Source organism: Haliotis cracherodii, unplaced genomic scaffold (assembly GCF_022045235.1).
Source record: "Haliotis cracherodii isolate W230 unplaced genomic scaffold, xgHalCrac1.p SCAF_2, whole genome shotgun sequence".
NCBI lineage: Eukaryota > Metazoa > Mollusca > Gastropoda > Lepetellida > Haliotidae > Haliotis > Haliotis cracherodii.
Genome location: NW_027266275.1, coordinates 9,723,222 through 9,744,190, shown reverse-complemented (window position 1 = coordinate 9,744,190; position 20,969 = coordinate 9,723,222). Strand labels below are relative to the sequence as shown.

Sequence of the window (20,969 nt, the reverse complement as noted above, 5' to 3'; positions counted from 1 at the left end):
CTTTGCCACAACAGTGTGTATTACAGACTAATAAGTTCATTTATGTAAATATGAATACTACGAAGAAAAAATAAATCCCCGATAATTTCATAACATTTTATATTTTAGTTAAGTAGGTCATATGTTTTAGGTCGAGGGGAAAGCCTGTATATTAATAGATACAACCTACGTCATACTCGTTATGCACTGAAAATCCTTTCGTTATATGAGTCCTGTGTCTTGTTTACAAGTCTAGACTGTGTTCCAGACAATTTACTCTGGAATACTGAAAGGGACATTCTCGCGATCTCGACCTATGGAAACGAGCTACATATGCCCAAAACACGAGAATGCGAGATTGCGAGAATGTCCCTTACAGTATTCCATAATTTACAGATGTTTGTGAAGGGTTGTTGTGAAACGCCTGTTCACACAGACCAGAGTGCTGCGACCAGTGAAGATCCGGGGTAGAATAGGTTTTCAGCAACCCATGCTTGCCGTAAAAGGCGACTATCCTTGTCGTAGGAGGCGACTAACGGGATCGGGTGGTCAGGCTCGCTGATTTGGTTGATGCATGTAATCGTATCCTAATTGCCTATATCGATGCTCATAATGTCAATCACTGAATTGTCTGGTCAAGGTTCAATTATTTACAAACCGCCGTCATATACATGTAGCTGGAATATTGCTGAGTGCGGCGTTAAACAACAACCAAACAAAATGTGTGCTGTGTGTGGGGTCAGACACTCATGTGTCCCCCGTAAGCACGTACCATGAGGATTTTCCCCCGCCACTCAGACAAGGCAGGGCCTAGCTGAGGGCAGCGCACTGGTAAACACGTATGCTGTCAAACCATATTACGACAAATACAGTAGTGTTATACTTTGTCGAGCCAAGAAAACCGCCCAGTAACTTAGATGATGAAAAGGAAAAATCAACTTTGACAATTATTTGAAATATTTTTGAATAAACGTGACATTAATCCAAAAGACGATCACTAATTCACACACTCATAAACAGCCACACACACGTCCGATGCCCTCTGAACAAAACAATGATAATGATAATGGTCATTACAATCGAGAGTGGGGTAGTCTAGTGAAGCAGTTGCTCGTTCCGGAGACCGGGTCCGATTCCGGTTTTATATATCGCCCCTTACAGACGTCTCCTATTGTCATATTGTTAAAAGCATCGTAAAAACCTAAACGTGTTTACACTTCGTGGTTATTTGTGTGTAATCGTACATCACGTCGTAGATATATGCGCATTATATCGACCACTGGTTTATCTCATCCAGACTTGATTACGTACTGATCGCCTTGATTGTGGGTTCGAATCCCGGTTCGCCCCGATTATGTTAACTTTCCAGGTTTGTCAGCACCATACCCGTGCTCGTGGGTTTCACCGAAGTGGTAAACGTCTGAGGCTTTCCTTCCACATTAAGCTGAAACGCCGTGATATAAATGGAATACTGTTAAAAGCGGCGTTAAAGCCAACTCACTCACTCACTCCGCCCAGTGTACAATGAACAATAGCAACGTGTTAGTGTTTACTGTTTTACGCACAGAAGCCATTTCATTGTTCCACAACTAATCGACACTAATAATTCAAGTCATTGAAGCTGGCGACATAAACTAACACTCAACGTTGAAGGGTGTATTACTAAGTCGGTGTGGCATTCATGTCTAAATCTTTCTTTTCTCCCGTCACATTCCCCACATGGGTACAATGGGTAAACCCAATTCTCACTGTCGTCAAAGGAAAACCCCATTCAGGTTCTATATATAGCTATAACTCTGTGTTAATTTCCCATCTGTGGCACTATCTACAGTAACAGGAAGGGCAAGGTCTCGCTGAACTCGTCTTACGTATTGCGATATACTTCAGCATCACGAGGAAAATGTTTAATAATGCCCCTGTGTGGTTATAAGATACAGGTGCAGCTGTACTGCGTGCCATGCGGCAATACAGGTGGCCCAGTCAAAGGAGTCACAATTCGTTCAGCAGAGTTGCCTCCCTTATGTTAATAAAATATTATTATTATTCCACCTCCTCCTCCTCCTCTTCTTCTTCTTCTTCTTCTTCTTCTTCTTCCTTATGCGTCCTCAAGCGGTCCGTTCGATTCCCCAAATTGACCAGTTTTATCCTAGTTGAATAAGATAGTGAGTTTGGTTTAACGCCGCTTTAAATAACATTCCAATTACATCACAGAAGGTCAGACGTTCATCACTTTGGTGAAACCCACGAGCACGGGTAGGGTGCTGACAAACCTAGGCGAACCGGGATTCGAACCCACGATCATGACCTGCCCAAGGGACGCAACTCTACACAACAATTTGCAGCGCCTAAGACGACTGGGCCACTATCAGTTCGTTTATTAAAACCAAGCACGTCGGACACACATACCAGGATGGGATATATGAATACTAACAATTTAGATCCAGCCTTGTTTACAAATGTCCCGGGGCGGCCCGGTAGCCTTGTGGTTAAAGCGTTCGCTCGTCACGCGGTAGACCCGTGTTCGATTCCCGACATGGGTACAATGTGTGAAGCCCATTTCTGGTGTCCCCCGCCGTAATATTGCTGGAATATTGCTAAAGGTGGCGTAAAGCCATACTCACTCGCTCACTCACTTGATAATGCTAGCATATTGCTAAAAGCGGCGTAAAACCAAACTCACTCACTCACTCACTTGATATTGCTGGAATATTGCTAAAAGCGACGATAAACTAAACTCACTCACTGCAAATGTGACCGGGGAGATTCAGGTCGAAAAACAAAATGGACAGAGTGGTCAGACTTGCTGGTGTGTCATTGTACCCCGAAGGCGTTGCTCATTACATCTATCACTTGATTGTCTGGTCGAGATTCGATTTTTTATATGTCGTCGTCATTTAACTGCCAGACAGTGGTGTGCGGCGGTAAACAACATCAAAACAAAAACTTACAAATTCGTGTGTTTTGTTTTGACGTTATTGTTATGAGCTAATGCGCTAAGGCCACCAACGTGTACAGAGCACTTGCTTCATTATAATGATGACAAGTAACGGGAAAATTGTAACCGTCCTCGTGAGTTCTGTGACGTAACCATCATTAAGACGCGTGAAGGCGATTGTGTCATGTCGCTTTTTAGCGTGGGATGTCAAAAGGATTTGGCAAAGTCAAGATTACCCAGGTCCGTCACCAGATACTTGAAATGCCCAAACACCGATATTTATCTGTTGATGATTTTGTACAAATCTGAGACTTTTATGTTATTTCCCAAACCTCGAAACTACTCTAATCCAGACGCACGTACACACGCACGCACGCACGCACGCACGCACGCACGCACGCACGTACGTACGCACACCTCCGCTCTACACCACACCGTGCATCAATACCACACCCCATAAATCGTTAAACCTGGGAACCCTGCTGTGGGGATTAACGGGATTCCGCTGTGGACAAATGTACTTCAGTTAGACGGAAGAGTGTTTCCGATTTCCGAGATGGTTTTGGGGTTATGTGTCTAGTTAAATAGTGTAATATGAACTATATTTAAATAAAATTCCTATTACTTGAATGGCATCTACCAGTTGTATGATTGTATGTCTAAAAATGTGAGGCCTCGATGTGAAGTGTGAATCTGTCGCTATAAGTCACAAGTGCGCCTAGCAATAGGATCCTAATTGACCCCTTTTTCGTTTGGGTATTTAAATTAAATCATTAATCATAAGACTGTGAATATATATGAAAAGAAAAACTTACTGGAGAGCCAGGATAAGTTGAGGTGTGACCTGACAATTAACCCCTCAGGACTATGTATGAGGTCCGCCTACTGGCACGTACCGTTGTGGAGAAGGGGGTAGCGGGTGGTCAGCGACAAGTAGTACGATGGATGTGTGCGTGTATCGACTTGTCACACCGATCTCTTATCGGGAGTGTGGTCAAAATGCACATGCACAAAATGCCTACACCCTCTCTACCACTTGGTTTGGTTTGTTGTTTAACGCCGCACTCAGCAATATTCCAGCTATAAGACCGCGGTTTGTAAGTAATCGAGTCTGGACCAGACAATCCAGTGATTAATATCATGAGCATCGATCCACATGCAATTGGGATCGATGACATGCATCAACCAAGTCAGCGAGCCTAACCACCCGATCCCGTTAGTCGCCTTTTTCGACAAGCATAATCGCCTTTTACGGCAAGCATGGACTGCTGAAGACCTATTCTACCCCAGATCTTCACGGGTCTCCAAATATGTTTACCCAACTTCTGTGCACCGCCTACTTGCTAGTCCTTCGCCATGACTGTGGAATTGATATTTTTTAGATATTTTCTTTTACTAAAAGCCAAGGCAAGTCGAGATCAAACTAACCAAGTCTAGTTTGCTTGATTCCAAAATAGCAGAAGAGGAAAGGTTCTTTCGAAGAAGAAAAATATATAATTATTTCAAAGTGTTAGTCTACCTACTTGTGTCAAATACGTTTTGTGAGTGAGTGATTAGGTGAGTAAATATGGTTTTATGCCGCTTTTAGCAATATTCCAGCAATATCATGGCGGGGGACACCAGACATGGGCTTCACACATTGTCCCCATGTCGGGAATCGAACCCGGGTCTTCGGTGTGACGAGCGAACGCTTGAACCACTTGGCTACCCGACCGCCCGTTTTGTGAGTTGGTTCAACTTCTCCTGGATTACCAAAGTGCTCTTCATGCCGAGGGGCTGACTTCCTTAAAGCTAATGGTACAAAGGGGAATTCACAATAGATACCGTGGCCTCTATATACTTTCACTTTCAGTTTCAAACCCCGGGTATAACGTAATAAGGCATTGTGAGCGATCCCGTTATATATACTGTTGTTATTTTGTTTGTTTTACGCCGCACTCAGCAATATTCCAGCTATATGATGGCGGTCTGTAAATAATCGAGTCCGGACCAGACCATCCAGTGACTGATATCATGAACATCGACCCACACAATTGGGATATGATATTACGCATCAACCAAGTCAGCGTGCCTGACCACCCGATCCCGTTAGTCGCCTCTTACGGCAATATTGTGTTATGTATGTATTGTGTGGGTCATTTCTGGTTTGCACAGAAGACACTTACATGAGTGTGGCTGGAAAACCCAACCCATATTTGTTTAGGAAGAAAAAAACTAAAATAAAGAATGATAAAACGATATATAAAATTAATATCAAATAAAATACAAAAAGTTTTTCAGATTTAAACACATCATTAAATTAAGTTATGTACGCTACAAAAGTTTAATGTTTTAATACAACATTGTTCATATTTATTTATCTTATTTTAAATGCTTTGGACCGAAAAAAATATAAAAAAGAAATTTAAGATATTTTATACTTTAATACAAATTTTAAAGTATTCAAAAACAGTTGTGAAATGGCTGTACATTCGCAACACTTGATAACATGTTCTTTCTTAAAGAAATAGCCCTCTGCAATGCTGGAAGAAAAAGTACTGAAAAAAATGTTTCATGACATTAACATGTATGATAATGAATCTGTACACTGTACACACAATAAAAACAGACACGGGTTTATTATCTATTAAATATTTTGATTGAATGTTTGAATTTGATTAACGTTGTCAGCCGCGTGTGATGACATGACAGATACAAATTCCAAGTTTGGAGTTAGTTGTCTACAATATAACCAACTGTCATTTTTGGAAGTAAATGTATTTTTAGAAGTAAATCAAAAAAGCAAAATCTTTTAGAAGTATCACTTATGCACATGTGACAACATTCCAAAATTATAATTGTTCTCGAACTTTCAAAACCTGGATATATATTTTTTTCAAATATGAAATATTGTGGCCTTTCCCGATTTGATGTAAATCTCATCAAATATTGCGAAGCAATTATGCTTTTTATATAAGGTATCTTATTGCATGCTATTTAGAAAACAATAAAAACATTATCAAATTAACTAATCAAAACGCACATGTACAGAATATACAACGCACATACTGATCTCATTATCTTGAACACGGTTCTTTTGAGTGTCCCTTGGATCCGACAGTTTATCAAACGAATATGAATATGCTATTTCAACATGTCCAAATCAGGACATGCCAATCTCAGGGCAAGGAAGTAATATTTTACTAAATACATGTTTCATACCGCAATACATGCAGTTTTTTCCATCCAATGTGTATCTAGAATGCAACTGAATTCACACACGATTTAGCACTGACAGGTCGATCAAAAGCTAAGCAAATTCTACACATCCTAAGATATATATATATTAATATATATAATTATTAATATAATATATATAATATAATAATTATACAGCTCATCTTTGGACTTTTGGACTTTTGTACACATATATATGTCTTACTGAAATAAGAAGCAAAATATCAAATTATTAGTGATTTATTCTTTGCTAAAATGTTATCAATTTATCAGTGATTTAAGCAAATATGAGCAAGTAAACAAGCCACCCCTGCCCCCACTTCGTTCGGTATATGAACTGACGGCCAAAAGAAACTTTACCACAATATGAAATTGCAAAAAATTAAGTTCAAAGTGAAAAACACGTGTCGCTTTGGCAAGCCGAAACTACACGTACGTGCAATTAGGGTATATAAACGATACGGAATGCTTGTTATGCACTCTTATTGATAAAATACCCAAGAAATTCCATGACTGACACCCAAACAACGCGAGCAGGCCCTGGGTATGATACACATGGGAGCCACCCATACCCACTAACGCTACAGGTAGAACTGGGAGACATCAGCCAGGCCACGAACAGGAAGACAAAGGGTAACTACGCCCAATGAATACATTACTTGCGTACTTTGCATCTCCAGAATCGATTCCTGACAGTGGGAATTTGTGGGCAGCGTTACATTGATGACATTCTTCGTCTGATTGTCTTACCAGTTCTACAACAGCTGCCACGAGGTGTCCTTTATGACCATGACAACGCCAAACCCCCTACAGACAAAACCGTACAGAACTTCCTTGTAGCCAACAACGTCAACGTGTTGCCGTGGCCTGCACGCTTTCCAGACATGTACCCCATAGAACACCTCTGGGATGTCATGGATGTCACGTGTTCGACAGCGACCACACAATCCAGCCAACCGGCAAAGACGTATCCGACGTGATGTCATCAGACGACTGATTTTTTTCTGTGTCCCGGAGAGTTTTTGTATGTCTTGTAGCAAAGGGTGTCATACACGCTCTTAATGTGACGTTTCATTGAACTTGAGCGATTTTAGATCTGTGTGTCTTTTGCCCATTACGTTTGAAAATTTGTTTTTTGCTAGCCCACCTCAATTCGGGCAACTGTCATGCCAATATTGGAAGCTGTATGACTGTTATTTTAAATGTTGATTTCTTTGAAATTTTGATCTTCTCAATACGTTTTACTTCATGCATTTATCCTTTGTGGTTTTTAAACTGGAGTTTTAAACTATGATAAACGAACACAACAAGTACACACACTTTGACAGCAGGTATCAGGAAGACATGCCTGCTTTTCAAAGTACCACCCACAGAGCATGGTTCTGCGAACTAATCCATCTGCTACAGCATCTTCTGAAGGCTCCATGTGTCACCAGCCAAAGTCTGATGCTCTGAGCACAGATTCCCATCCAAACGAAACGTCCGTTTGATATGCGGTAATGCACAGTTCCAGGTGGCACAAATAGGTTGGTTTCCCTATGTAACTAATCTCAATCATTAACTACTCAGAGTGTATCTTTATGTAGATAGGCAGGTGTGTTTGGGTGAAGAGCCGAGCATGCTTCTGGTTCACATGGAACCCGTCATTTAATATTTTTAGAATTTTGTTAGAGACAGACAGAATAATATTTTCTCACCGGCTCAAGACACATACCGTATTCGACGTAATACGTGCCCTGCTCTAATAAATACCCACGGCAATGTTGGCTAATATATTAGCTAGTGAACACTATAAGTTAGCACCCCTTCCGATTGATCAATGTTCAAAAGACTTATTCATTCGCGTACAATACGCACTCGTGTGTTATATGCCCCCTTAATTATGAGCAATTAATTTCTGGAAGATATATCTGTCGTGTACGTATGATACGCACATACTTTTGTTTTGCATCCTTTCAGGCTGTCAGCATAAACTACGAAATTTACGATCTTTCAAAATCATTTTCTTATAAGAGCCCCTTATTTCTAATTTTGAGAGCGCCCCGGGCGCTTATTACGTCGAATACGGTAATCATATTCTCTGAATATGGAGCCGAAGGTAACTGTGTTTAAATTTATCCAGTGTACAATCTTACTTTTTGTAAATCCTTAGCCAAAATTATTACCAATGTGTTCTGGTCCCCCCTGTTCTAGAAGAATATGAAATGGCCGGACGTATGCCCAAATATTCACGACACACACCTACCTATCTACCTACTGTACCAGTTGTACAGTGATTCATGTATGACTTGGTGACGCAGGATATACAACCGTATACAATGCATAGCTGTATACAAATACCCAGCATGTCTGAGTAGAACAGTGCCTGAAGACCTCAACAATGTCTGTATAGATGAAATATAGCTGCAAGACACCAATCGGTTACAAGTGGCTGCTTTCCTTGTCGCTTCCCTCGCCGTGTCCTTCTACAGCCGAGGTCTTCTGTGGACTGACTTCCTTGTCGCTTCCCTCGCTGTGTCCTTCTACAGCCGAGGTCTTCTGTGGACTGACTTCCTTGTCGTTTCCCTCGCTGTGTCCTTCTACAGCCGAGGTCATCTGTGGACTGACTTCCTTGTCGTTTTCCTCGCTGTGTTCTACAGCTGATGTCTTCTGTGGAGAGAGTGAAATGTGAGATTAGACATTGTGTTCTAAAGAAGTGTTGGACCAATGATTGACTGCGGAATCGTCTACCCTGTTCTATTTTAACTACCCTGCGCACCCTGTGGGATAGAATCCTGGGTCACTTGCTCAAAGTGATCTTAGCGCTACGATGATCATATCTCCCAAACCCTAGCCTGGGTCGGGATTTCAACAGTATGACGGCGGTTTTAAATAATCGACTAGGCAAACGAGGGACATCATGAGCATCGATCTACGCAATTGGGCTACGATGACATTCACCAATCAAGTCTGACCACCCGATCCAGTGAAGGCCAAGATGATGACGCGGACGTTCACAGATGATATGTCTATTGTGTGGCCTACCTCTGTATCTAGGGTCTCCTGTGACTCCTGTATGGGTGTTGCACACACTGAAACAGACAACAGTTCATCCCCATTATTTTCAACCCCAAACGTGAGAATTATAAGTATATTCAAACATCAGCCACTTCCCCGAATTGTAGGAGATTGCAGCTGGTGTAAGTCAATCTGATTATTCCTCATGTTGATGAAACGAACGTAAAAGAAAATCCTATGTGAATTTGTCTAATAGCATATTTATTTGCCTGGTTGCGAAACTTTCGATGCTATGAAACTTTACATATACTTGCGATAGTCATAACGTCCCTTCTTTAACATTGACTAGATACAGTCGTAACTTCCCTACTTTAACTTTGACAAGATACAGTCGTAACTTCCATACTTTAACATTCACTTGATACAGTCGTAACTTCCCTACTTTAACATTGACTTGATACAGTCGTAACTTCTCTACTTTAACATTGACTAGATACAGTCGTAACTTCTCTACTTTAACATTGACTTGATACAGTCATAACTCCCCTACTTTAACATTGACTAGATACAGTCGTAACTTCCCTACTTTAACATTGACTTGATACAGGCGTAACTTCCCTACTTTAACATTGACTTGATACAGTCGTAACTTCCCTACTTTAACATTGACTTGATACAGTCGTAACTTCTCTACTTTAACATTGACTTGATACAGTCGTAACTTCCCTACTTTAACATTGACTTGATATAGACATAACGTCTCCACTTTACCACTGACTAGATACAGTCTTTACTTCCCTACTTTAACATTCACTTGATACAGTCGTAACTTCCCTACTTTAACATTGACTAGATACAGTCGTAACTTCTCTACTTTAACATTGACTTGATACAGGCGTAACTTCTCTACTTTAACATTCACTTGATACAGTCATAACGTCTCAACTTTAACATTGACTTGATACCGTCCTTAACGTCTCTACTTTAACATTGATATGATAAAGCAGTAACATCTCTACTTTAACATTGACTTGAGACATTCGTAACTTATCTACTTTTACATTGACTTGATACAGTCGTAACTTCTCTACTTTAACATTCACTTGATACAGTCGTAACTTCTCTACTTAAACATTCACTTGATACAGTCGTAACTTCTCTACTTTAACATTCATTTGATACAGTCGTAACTTCTCTACTTTAACATTCACTTGATACAGTCGTAACTTCCCTACTTTAACATTGACTTGATATAGTCATAACGTCTCCACTTTACCACTGACTAGATACAGTCGTAACTTCCCTACTTTAACATTCACTTGATACAGTCGTAACTTCCCTACTTTAAAATTGACTTGATACAGTCGTAACGTCTCTACTTTAACATGGCATGATAAAGCAGTAACGTCTCTACTTTAACATTGACTTGATACAGTCGTAACTTATCTACTTTAACAGTGACTTGATACAGTGGTAACTTTTCTACTTTAACATTGACTTGATACATTCATAACGTCTCAACTTTAACATTGACTTGATACCGTCCTTAACGTCTCTACTTTAACATTGACATGATAAAGCAGTATGATCTCTACTTTAACATTCACTTGATACAGTCGTAACTTCCCTACTTTAACATTGACTTGATACAGTCATAACTTCTCTACTTTAACATTGACTTGATACAGTCGTAACTTCTCTACTTTAACATTGACTTGATACAGTCGTAACTTCCCTACTTTAACATTGACTTGATACAGTCATAACGTCATACTTTAACATTGACTTGATACAGTCGTAACTTCTCTACTTTAACATTGACTTGATAAAGTCGTGACTTCCCTTCTTTAACATAGATTTGGGACAGTCGTAACTTCCCCGCGTTGAAGCAGGTTAGCGACAGTGGTAACTTCCGTTCGCTACTTTAACATAAAAAACATAAATATTAATATTCTGGTCCCTTGAATGTAATCACTGAAAAGATTGTTTATCGTTAGTTACCGTTAACTAAAATGAAACCGAAACTCGTTGTGACTGTTATACAGCAGCGTGTATCTAGGACATATCATGATTGCATGTAGGTGTGTCTGTGTTCTATCAGAGTCTAACACATTACAGATATATAACAACTGTATCGCCATTAGCTTTGGTTTTTGTTCGTTGATGTTCAAAGTTTAGACCAGGAAAATACGATCGAGTGGAGCTAACTAGTTTATCCGACGAAACTGATTCCGTTAGGCGCAAGAGACAAAAAATAACTTTTATGAGAGGGTCACTTAAAATCAATGATGACACCAGGTGTTCGTGAAAAGGGAAACCAAGCCTGACCGGCAGCAACCGCCGCCCATACAACCTGCATAAAAACAGTAGCGAGTGAGTTGGGTTCAACGCCGCTTTTAACAATATTCCAGTTTTATCGCGGCGTGTCAACGTCATGTGGGAGGAAAGCCCGAAGTGATGCAGGTCTCAGAAACCCACGAGCACGGGTATGGTTTTACGCCGCACTCATCAATATTCCAGTCTGTAAATAATCGAGTCTGGACCAGACAATCCAGTGATTGATGTCATGAGCATCTATCCACCCAATTGGGATCGATGACATGCATCAACCCCTCGATCCCGTTACGACAAGTAGAGTAGCCTTTTACGGCAAGCATGGGTTTGCTGAAGACCTATTCTACCCCGGATGTTCATGGGTCTGTGTCATAAGGAGCGAGTGAGTTGGGTTTAACGCCGCTTTTAACATTATTCCAGTTATATCGCGGCGTGTCAGCTTAATGTGGGAGGAAAGCCCGAAGTGATGCAGGTCTCAGACGTTTACCCCTTCGTTGAAACACACGAGCACGGGTATGGTGCTGACAAACCTTGAAACATAATCGGGGCAAACCGGGCGAACTGTGCTACAGTTAACGATATGTACAATACTTAAATTGTTTTTATTTGTTTTGTATAAACACCCCTACTTTTCAGGCTATTCTCATGCCATACCTCCCGTCGCTGCAGGATCGTCGTTGAATATGCCACTGCCGATGCCGCTGTCCTCACGGAAGGAACGCCGAGAAGCTGCACAAAGGAAGTTGTACAAAATAAACATTTTTTTTATAAAAAAATCAAAAATTACAATATCATCCGCGTTAAGTGATCTCTTGGACCAATTCGAATCATCGGGTTCTTATTTGGCTGGCTTTCCATAGAAGCGACTGGTCTAATCTAGCTGCCGAACAATGTGAAACCATACTCACTCACTCACTCACTCACTCACTCACTCACTCAAGGATCAAACATTGATGGACGTTTCTGTTATAATACTTTAATCACTCACCATGTTCCCTTCGCTGTGGAAAAAGGTGATAGTATTTCCTATACTGCCCTACGGTGTTCTTTAACGCCATGGTGATCTTGTCGGCGACGTGTTCCACCTTTTCGGGGGTGGCCTCTGGCGGTTTGTACCCGGATGGGGTGATTTCCTGCGTCGTGATGTTGGTTTCTAAGCTGCACAGCATCTCCCGCATCCGAACTTCCATCTTCATTAATTCTGTCAGAAGTTGATCAGGGTTTGTTTTATCCATGGTGACGTGTTAGTTGACAGTGTCTGAAGTATCTCCGTCGTTCTCTCCCTTCTCTCTTGTCAGTCCAAATAGGGACATCTGACAGAGGCTTGGACTGAAACAGAATTATTTTAGATGTAAGTCACTGCGATGTTTCTTCCAATGCGATGTAAATCCCAAACCGCTCCGTCTGCAATGTCTTGATACGTCACTCTGTACTGGCAGAGGGACATGTGGAGACACGATTTTGATATAAACTACCTTAAATTAATCCATTGTGTTTGACACTATGCCTATATTAGGCTGTTTGGTTGATAATAACGGGCGTAGTTATAAGGGGCGTGGTCATTACTTGTGTCTTTTGCTATCGTCGGTATCATTGTAGCTAAATGGTGAATGAAAATAGGTTCCGGGCATAGTATAATCTTTTGATATCATTGGTATCGTTGCAGCCAAACTTAACGAATGATCGCCGTTTTTCGTGACCCACCCGAAACCGTTTGATGAACGAGGTCAGTTATTGCTCTGAGGCCGTCGTCAGACAGCTGGAATATTGCTGCGTGTGGCGTTAACAACTAATAAACATACAAAACATGAGCAGGTCGGTTTAGCAGTTTTCTATAAGGAAATAGAAATATTATAGATTATCTAATAACCTTTGTAGACTTTTGCTTAGTTTGTGGGGGCGTTGATTAGTCTAGTGGGTGGAGTGAGGTTTGACTCATTCGACGTATGTAACCACTGGTACATGCCGTTACTCGATGTGTACTCTAGTATTAATGCTTAATGCAATATAAAATTAAATAATTTGTTTAACTGGGTAATTAAATTAATATTCATTATTTATTCGTTAACGGGTGGCTCAGTGGTGTAAGTCGCCTCAATTCGCTGTGAAGAGTTGCGTCCTTTAGTCGTACCAGGATTCGATTATATTGGTTTGAATCCCCGAATCAATCCGATTATGATCCTTGGGATTAAGCAAATTGCTAAGCGCCTAAGATCTGGATCACACTGGACGTTCTCCCACTGACACTCCATGATATATCTGACATACAGTTCAAAGAGGACCGCCTCCGTGGTCTAGTGGTAGAGCGTCCGCCCGGAGAGCGGAAGGTCCGGGGTTCGATCCCCGACCGCGTCATACCAAAAGACGTTAAAAGATGGTACTTGTTGTTACCCTGTCTGGCGCTCGGCAATAAGGGGCTAAAACAAGGACTGGTCGGCTCGGCTCGGAGTGGGGTATTCATGTTAAACTGCGGCATGGTATCTCAGTGAGCTAGCACTTTAAATCGGCATCAGTCCGGACTAGTACAAGCAGCCACACAAACACACACACGTACATGCACGTCGCTATATAAGTGCAATAATCTTGGACGCGACGTTAAACTCCATTTCACCTCACCTCAAAGATCGTTTAGACAAACGTCGTTATACTTACAGACCTGGGTTACTGCAAAGATACTTCATACAAAAAAAAATTAAGAAATGGACTAAAATACGTGATAAAAAAGGGGCTGTAGATCGCCACCAGCTGAAGGTAGATCACCATGCTAGGGTCAGTAAGTCTGGATGTACAAGTTTTTATTTTTGAACCCTTTTTTTATCTCCAAGGTATTTACCATGACCGCTTGTGCATGTGGCACCAAAATAAACTCTCTCTCTCTCTCTCTCTCTCTCTCTCTCTCTCTCTCTCTCTCTCTCTCTCTCTCTCTCTGTTTAAGAAACAGGAGACAGGAAGCGTCTCAGCAAGTCATGGTTACTGTTGTGTGGATATGCAATGTACAGTACAAGTTACGACCTTTCACACTATGAATTGCGAGATAAATGTGATGTCGAGGTAATGGTATGTCCGCACACAATATATTCCTGATGTCCAGATAATGGTATGTCCGCACACAATGTATTCATGATGTCGAGATACAATCCTTTCTATATAATACATTGTCGGGCTAAACAAAATGTCAATATATATGTAAATATAATGTCGACAAATGCATGTTCTCGATATAAACATGTGGCGAGGTAAACAAGATGTCGAGATACATATGACGTCGATATGAACATGATTTCTATATAAATATGTGGCGAGGAAGATAATATGTCGATATATATATAATATCGACACAAACAAGATTTCGCTATAAACATGTGGCGAGGTAAACAAGATGTCGAGATACATATTATGTCGACATTATCATTATAAACATGTGTCGACAGCAAAAAGGTACTACTTTGATGTGAAATTATATATTTCCGTACACGACAATCTGTTTAACAGTAACGATAACTGGATATGGTAAATACCCGTTCATGACAACTATAAGTGGAAAATTTCAGATTTGGAAGAAAACTTTAGTTCAAAATAATAGACCCCAGGAGGTGCGCAACGTTTGGGGTGGGGGTGCAGGAGGTGCGCACCGTGGGGGTGGGGGTGCAGGAGATGCGCACCGTGGGGGTGGGGCTGCAGGTGGTGCACACCGTTTGGGTTGGGTGTGCAGGAGGTGCGCACCATGGGGGTGGGGGTGCAGGAGGTGCGCACCGTGGGGGTGGGGCTGCAGGTGGTGCACACCGTTTGGGTGGGGGTGCAGGAGGTGTGCACCGTGGGGGTGGGGTGCAGGAGGTGCGCACCGTGGGGGTGGGGTGCAGGAGGTGCGCACCGTGGGGGTGGGACTGCAGGAGGTGCACACCGTTTGGGTTGGGTGTGCAGGAGGTGCGCACCGTTGGGACGGGGGTGCAGGAGGTGTGTACCGTGGGGGTGGGGGTGCAGGAGGCGTGCACCGTGGGGGTGGGGGTGCAGGAAGATCGCACCGTGGGGGGGGGGGGGGGGGGTTGGGGGGGTGCAGGAGGTGCGCACCGTGGGGGTGAGGGTGCAGGAAGATCGCACCGTCCGGGGATGGGGGTGCAGGAGGTGCGCACTTTCGGGGAAGGAGGTGCAGTTGGTGCGCACCGTTGGGGGTTTGGTGTGCAGTAGGTGCGCACCGTTGGGGTGGGGATGCAGTAGGTGCGCACAGTTGCGGGATGGGGATGTAGTAGGTGCGCACCGTGGCAACGGTCTTGATGTTGATCCGGGGAATAAAGGTTAGACGCTGTCATTATAAGTGAAGACTGTGTACATGTATTTCTTTAATTTTGTCCGTGCGAGTTTTCGGTACAGATGCCATTACCGCCATCATGCAAGTGTCCGAAACGTCACTTACGTCATTAACAAAGGTACACGTTTACCTGAAGGTCTCATGGAGACAATATAGAAATCCACTTATAAACTCACATAAAACATTATATTTGACGATACCGGTTATCAAAGGTCAGAATGATGATATCTAGTTACTTACGACAGTCGACCCCAGACTACTGATCCCGCCGACAAATACAAAGATGATGTGTGTCAAGTAAACATTTGTGTATATATATACAGTCTGTAGTAAACATTTATTGGTTTTACCATCATATTTAAAAACAACACTTTCTCGGAATTATGAATAATTGTTTAGTTATGCATTTCACAAATAAGGAAACAAAAGGACGTATTTCCAGTGTAACTGCACTTTTCAATAATACGGAAAATAAAACAGAAACATAAATGGGAAGATTGCGTTACCATAACTACTGGCAGACTTAAAGGGAATAATGTATTTAATGTTTACTAACGGAAAAAATGTTACTTGTTGATTAATGTTGTTTATGTCATCACTAGTCCAGTTTTATGACAGTGACACTATTCGGGACTATAGAACACAAGATGTCTTCAGCTTGTGTTGATATGAAACTTTTTATTGACCACAACAGTGAATGATATTTAGTAATTTCTTCATCATATTACTTGGTTTGCTATAGCGTTTAATTAACGCTGTTGGAATTCGAATGCTGTCGTGTTGAATTAGTGAATTAATAATATATTCACCGACAAAAGAAACGCGAATACCATATATGTCGGTTAATATATGATGCATATTCAAGAGATATTAGTTTGGTTTGATGCACAAACGATCACACTGGTATGTTGTTTGAACCGACTCTCATGAACGCATCACATGTGACGTAATAGATCCACGACTCGAGTTGCATTGGTTGTCTCGTACAGGATAAGCGTGTAAAGTTTGGAAATCACGTGCATATCGTGATAAGAATAAAGCTACTCTTCAGTAACGCTTAGCTTCGTCATTCATTGGTACACATTGAAAATATCTCTTCTTAACGTACATATTTCTCTATATGGTTCTCTATATGGGGGGCGGTCGGGTAGCCCAGTGGTTAAAGCGTTAGCTCGTCACGCCGAAAACCCGGGTTCGATTCCCGACATGGGTTCAATATGTGAAGCCCATTTCTGGTGTCCCCCGCCGTGATATTGCTGGAATATGGCTTAAAGCGGCGTAAAACCATACTCACTCACAAACTCTCTATATGGTTCTATGAGTCGCATTACTGTATATTTCAAGACTATACATATTGAATACAGAGTGCCCGCGCAGAGACCACCACAGCGCCCAGAATACAATGCATAATGATGCCCTTTAGTTACAATGTAAACACAGGGGCACATAAGGTTCTGTATGATGTCCTTGCGCCCGCATCTCTACACAGCTGTGAGCCGTAGCCCAGTCAGGTGTCTGCTGCTGGTCGTTGTTCGAATCCCAGTTTTGCTCAAATCCGTAGTGTGTGAGCCCTGTACCCTCGCTACTGGTTTCCATCAAATAATTAAACATCCATGCCCTGCATGACTTCGGGGGTTCCTCGGTGTTCAGTTGAAAACCCCGCATGCATGTTATAACATTGTCTAAAGATGTTGTGTGTGTATTTAAGAATGTAAGTGGCGGTCGGGTAGCCGAGTGGTGGAAGCGTTCGCTCGTCACGCCGAAGACCCGGGTTCGAATCCCGACATTGGTACATAGTGTGAAGCCCATTTCTGGTATCTCTGCCGTGGATAATGCCGGACTATCGCTCAAAGCGGCGTAAAACCATACTCGTTCGCTCTTTTGTAAATTTACTGTCACTTTGTATGGGTTCATAGGAGTACAGGGGGGCACGGGTGTCCCAGTCGTCTTAGGCGCCGCGATTCGCTGTGCAGAGTTGCGTCCCTTGGGCACGCCAGAAACCTATGATTGTGGGTTCGAATACAGGTTCGACCCGATCATGTTTCTAGGTTTGTCAGCACCATACCCGCCATACCCAGCTCGTAGGTTTCACTTCGGGCTTTCCTCCCACATTAAGCTGACACGCCGCGATATAACTGGAATAATGTTAAAAGCGGCGTTAAACCCAACTCACTCACTCACTCATAGGAGTACACCCATTCATAGAGTGAGGGCCGGGGCTTGCGGCGACGTTCCTACACTGTTTGGCATTCACTCATTGAAGGTTCATACTGCTATGAACTCACAAGCGTGTCACATGTTAGACTATTATTAGCACCATCAGTTTCTTTTCAAAGCACACTTCTTCTTGATAGCACAATCTCTCTTGATAGCACATTTTCTCTTGATAGCACAATCTCTCTTGATAGCACATTTTCTCTTGATAGCACACTTTCTTTTGACGGCACACTTCTCCTTGATGGCACACTTCACCTTGATAGCACACTTCTCCCTGATAGCACACTTCTCCTTGATAGCACACCTTCTTTTGATGGCACACTTTTCCTTGATGGCACACTTCTCCTTGATAGCACACTTCTTCTTGATAGCACACTTCTCCTTGATAGCACACTTCTTCTTGATAGCACACTTCTCCTTGATAGCACACTTCTCCTTGATGGCACACTTCACCTTGATAGCACACTTCTCCCTGATAGCACACTTCTCCTTGATAGCACACTTTCTTTTGATGGCACACTTTTCCTTGATGGCACACTTCTCCTTGATAGCACACTTTCTTTTGACGGCACACTTTTCCTTGATGGCACACTTCTCCTTGATAGCACACTTCTTCTTGATAGCACACTTCTCCTTGATAGCACACTTCTTCTTGATAGCACACTTCTCCTTGATAGCACACTTCTTCTTGATAGCGCACTTTCTCTTTCTAGCACACTTTCTCTTTCTAGCAAACGTTCCCTTCCCATACTCTTTCTCTTGATAGCGTACTTTCTCTTGATAGCGTACTTTCTCTTCATGGCACACTTTCTCCTCATGGCACACTTTACCACCGGGTTCACTGAACTTGACATAAGATTGTAGACGACTTCCGGGTTGATCGCAAGCCCGATCAAAACAGTGTTGCGAACGGGTCAGACATCCACAGTAAAGTATCATAGCGTTTATATCAACGCTTCTGTGACTGATAACTTCTTTCCATTAATTCAACTGATTCAGAAACGTTATATTTTATTCATAGTAGTATAATATTCGGCGAAACATCTAAACAATTGAAAATCACAGCTGAAAAGCAACAACCGTCTAACATAAACGGGACTCCAGACTCGGGCCAATTCATCCCTAGCAAATATGATCATGTTAATTGAAATCATTCAAACGACAAAACGCTTGTCTATAAACTCAGTAGACATCTGGTCACGCTAATTCCACACACACTCTGTTTCAGTTTGACACAAGACTCAACACTAACACACAGAGCAGATCGTTGAGCAAAGTCCCGCAATAAGTATAACTTCAGTGTTTCCAGCTTGTTTTGTATGCTGCGATATATCCCCAAAGCTCTGACTTGACTAGCCGGGGTATTATGAACACACAATTCAATTTGTAACTAATTTGGAAACGAACAGCATCAAGTTGTTTTACTTCTTGTTCCCTCCACAGTTGTAAATTGTGCATTCACACTCAGGGCTGAGACAAGAATGATGTTGTGAAAGAGACTTTCTCGAAGTATTAAAATGTCATGCCCCTCTGTCAAAGCTATCAAAACTCCATGCCCCCTTTCTCGAAATGGAGGTTTTATATATAAAACGTCAAGACCGGGAACAACCAGTCTCGATTATCCGACGGAGCAGATTCCACTGGGATTAAAAGGCAAAACAATGGTGATAAACATATGAATGACTTTCCGAAAACCAGCAAGGACACCAGGTGTTCGTTTAAAGGGAGAGCAAGTCCTGTCCTAATACCCGCCACTCACGCTATTTGCATAAAAACGATTTTTTTATGTCTGACAGGGCAATTAAATACCTAGCGTTCACGGAGAAAAGCGTTGAGATGAGGAGCAGGGGATAGTTGTTATGACTTGGGATAGTCGTAGCCCCGGTACTGGGACAAAGAGAGGATGTTATGCAGAAGGTTATTATATCGTTGTACCCAGGTGGAAACCAACGCTCATTTACATTATAAAAATAATAGCATGTCTCACGTTTTGTATGTGTATTTGTGTACGTTCAAAACCTAAACACAGCCATTTTCGGAGGATATTTTGCTGATGAACACTACACAAGACCAAAAGTCGTTTTTACACCCCTGTGAGAGAGTTTAAGATCATTCCTCTGGCACATCATATGATATATCAATGCATTAACATCTTGTGTAGATCCCTCCCTTTCTTCCCATCCCTCGTGGTGTATTGGGGAATTCAAACAAATAAAATTAAAACCAACTCGATTTATGAGTTCATATCATAAGAAGGTATTATGAGACACTACCATATCATAAGAAGGTATCATGTGACGCTACTATATCATAAGAAGGTATTATGAGACACTACTATATCATAAGTAGGTATTATGAGTCACTACTATATCATAAGAAGGTAGTATGAGACACTACTATATCATAAGTAGGTATCGAGAGACACTACTATATCATAAGAAGGTATTATGAGTCACTACTATATCATAAGAAGGTATTATGCAAAACTACTTTATCATAAGAAGGTATTAGGAGACGCTATTATATTATAAGAAGGTATTATGAGACACTACCATATCATAAGAAGGTATCATGAGACACTACTATATCATAAGAAGGTATTATGCAAAACTACTTTATCATAAGAAGGTATTAGGAGACGCTATTATATTATAAGAAGGTATTATGAGACACTACCATATCATAAGAAGGTATCATGAGTCACTACTATATCATAAGAAGGTATTATGCAAAACTACTTTATCATAAGAAGGTATTAGGAGACGCTATTATATTATAAGAAGGTATTATGAGACACTACCATATCATAAGAAGGTATCATGAGACACTACTATATCATAAGTAGGTAATACTATTTTGAGTCACTACTATATCATAAGAAGATAAAATGAGACACTACTATATCAGATGTAGGTATTATGAGACACCAAAAAACATACACCTATGGTTATACAGAATGTTGGGGGCACGGGTGGCCCAGTCGTC

General features: G+C 41.6%; 3 protein-coding genes across 3 annotated transcripts in view; all 3 read right to left on the bottom strand.

The window, feature by feature from the left end:
• Positions 1-5,909: 5,909 nt before the first annotated feature.
• The window catches only part of LOC139469749 (uncharacterized), a 28,544-nt gene continuing 13,484 nt past the window's right edge, over positions 5,910-20,969 (bottom strand). The window contains exons 2-5 of the mRNA XM_071252023.1: positions 12,450-12,790; positions 12,116-12,190; positions 9,155-9,201; positions 5,910-8,779 (exon numbers count right to left, since the gene is read on the bottom strand). Coding sequence (XP_071108124.1) covers positions 8,552-8,779; positions 9,155-9,201; positions 12,116-12,190; positions 12,450-12,696 — 597 coding nt within the window. The 5' untranslated portion in view covers positions 12,697-12,790 and the 3' untranslated portion in view covers positions 5,910-8,551. The remainder of the gene's footprint in view (positions 8,780-9,154; positions 9,202-12,115; positions 12,191-12,449; positions 12,791-20,969) is intronic.
• Positions 15,028-15,768, bottom strand: LOC139469704 (uncharacterized). Its single transcript, XM_071251947.1, has one exon. The coding sequence runs from the start codon at positions 15,766-15,768 to the stop codon at positions 15,028-15,030; it is 741 nt and encodes a 246-aa protein (XP_071108048.1).
• LOC139469699 (axoneme-associated protein mst101(2)-like) lies at positions 18,087-18,923 on the bottom strand. The gene has a single exon (XM_071251943.1). The coding sequence runs from the start codon at positions 18,921-18,923 to the stop codon at positions 18,087-18,089; it is 837 nt and encodes a 278-aa protein (XP_071108044.1).

What these genes read in the sequence shown, in the direction of transcription:
- LOC139469704 (XM_071251947.1), bottom strand. Translation starts at nt 15,768, where the DNA reads ATGACAGCGTCTAACCTTTATTCCCCGGATCAACATCAAGACCGTTGC.
- LOC139469699 (XM_071251943.1), bottom strand. Translation starts at nt 18,923, where the DNA reads ATGATACTTTACTGTGGATGTCTGACCCGTTCGCAACACTGTTTTGAT.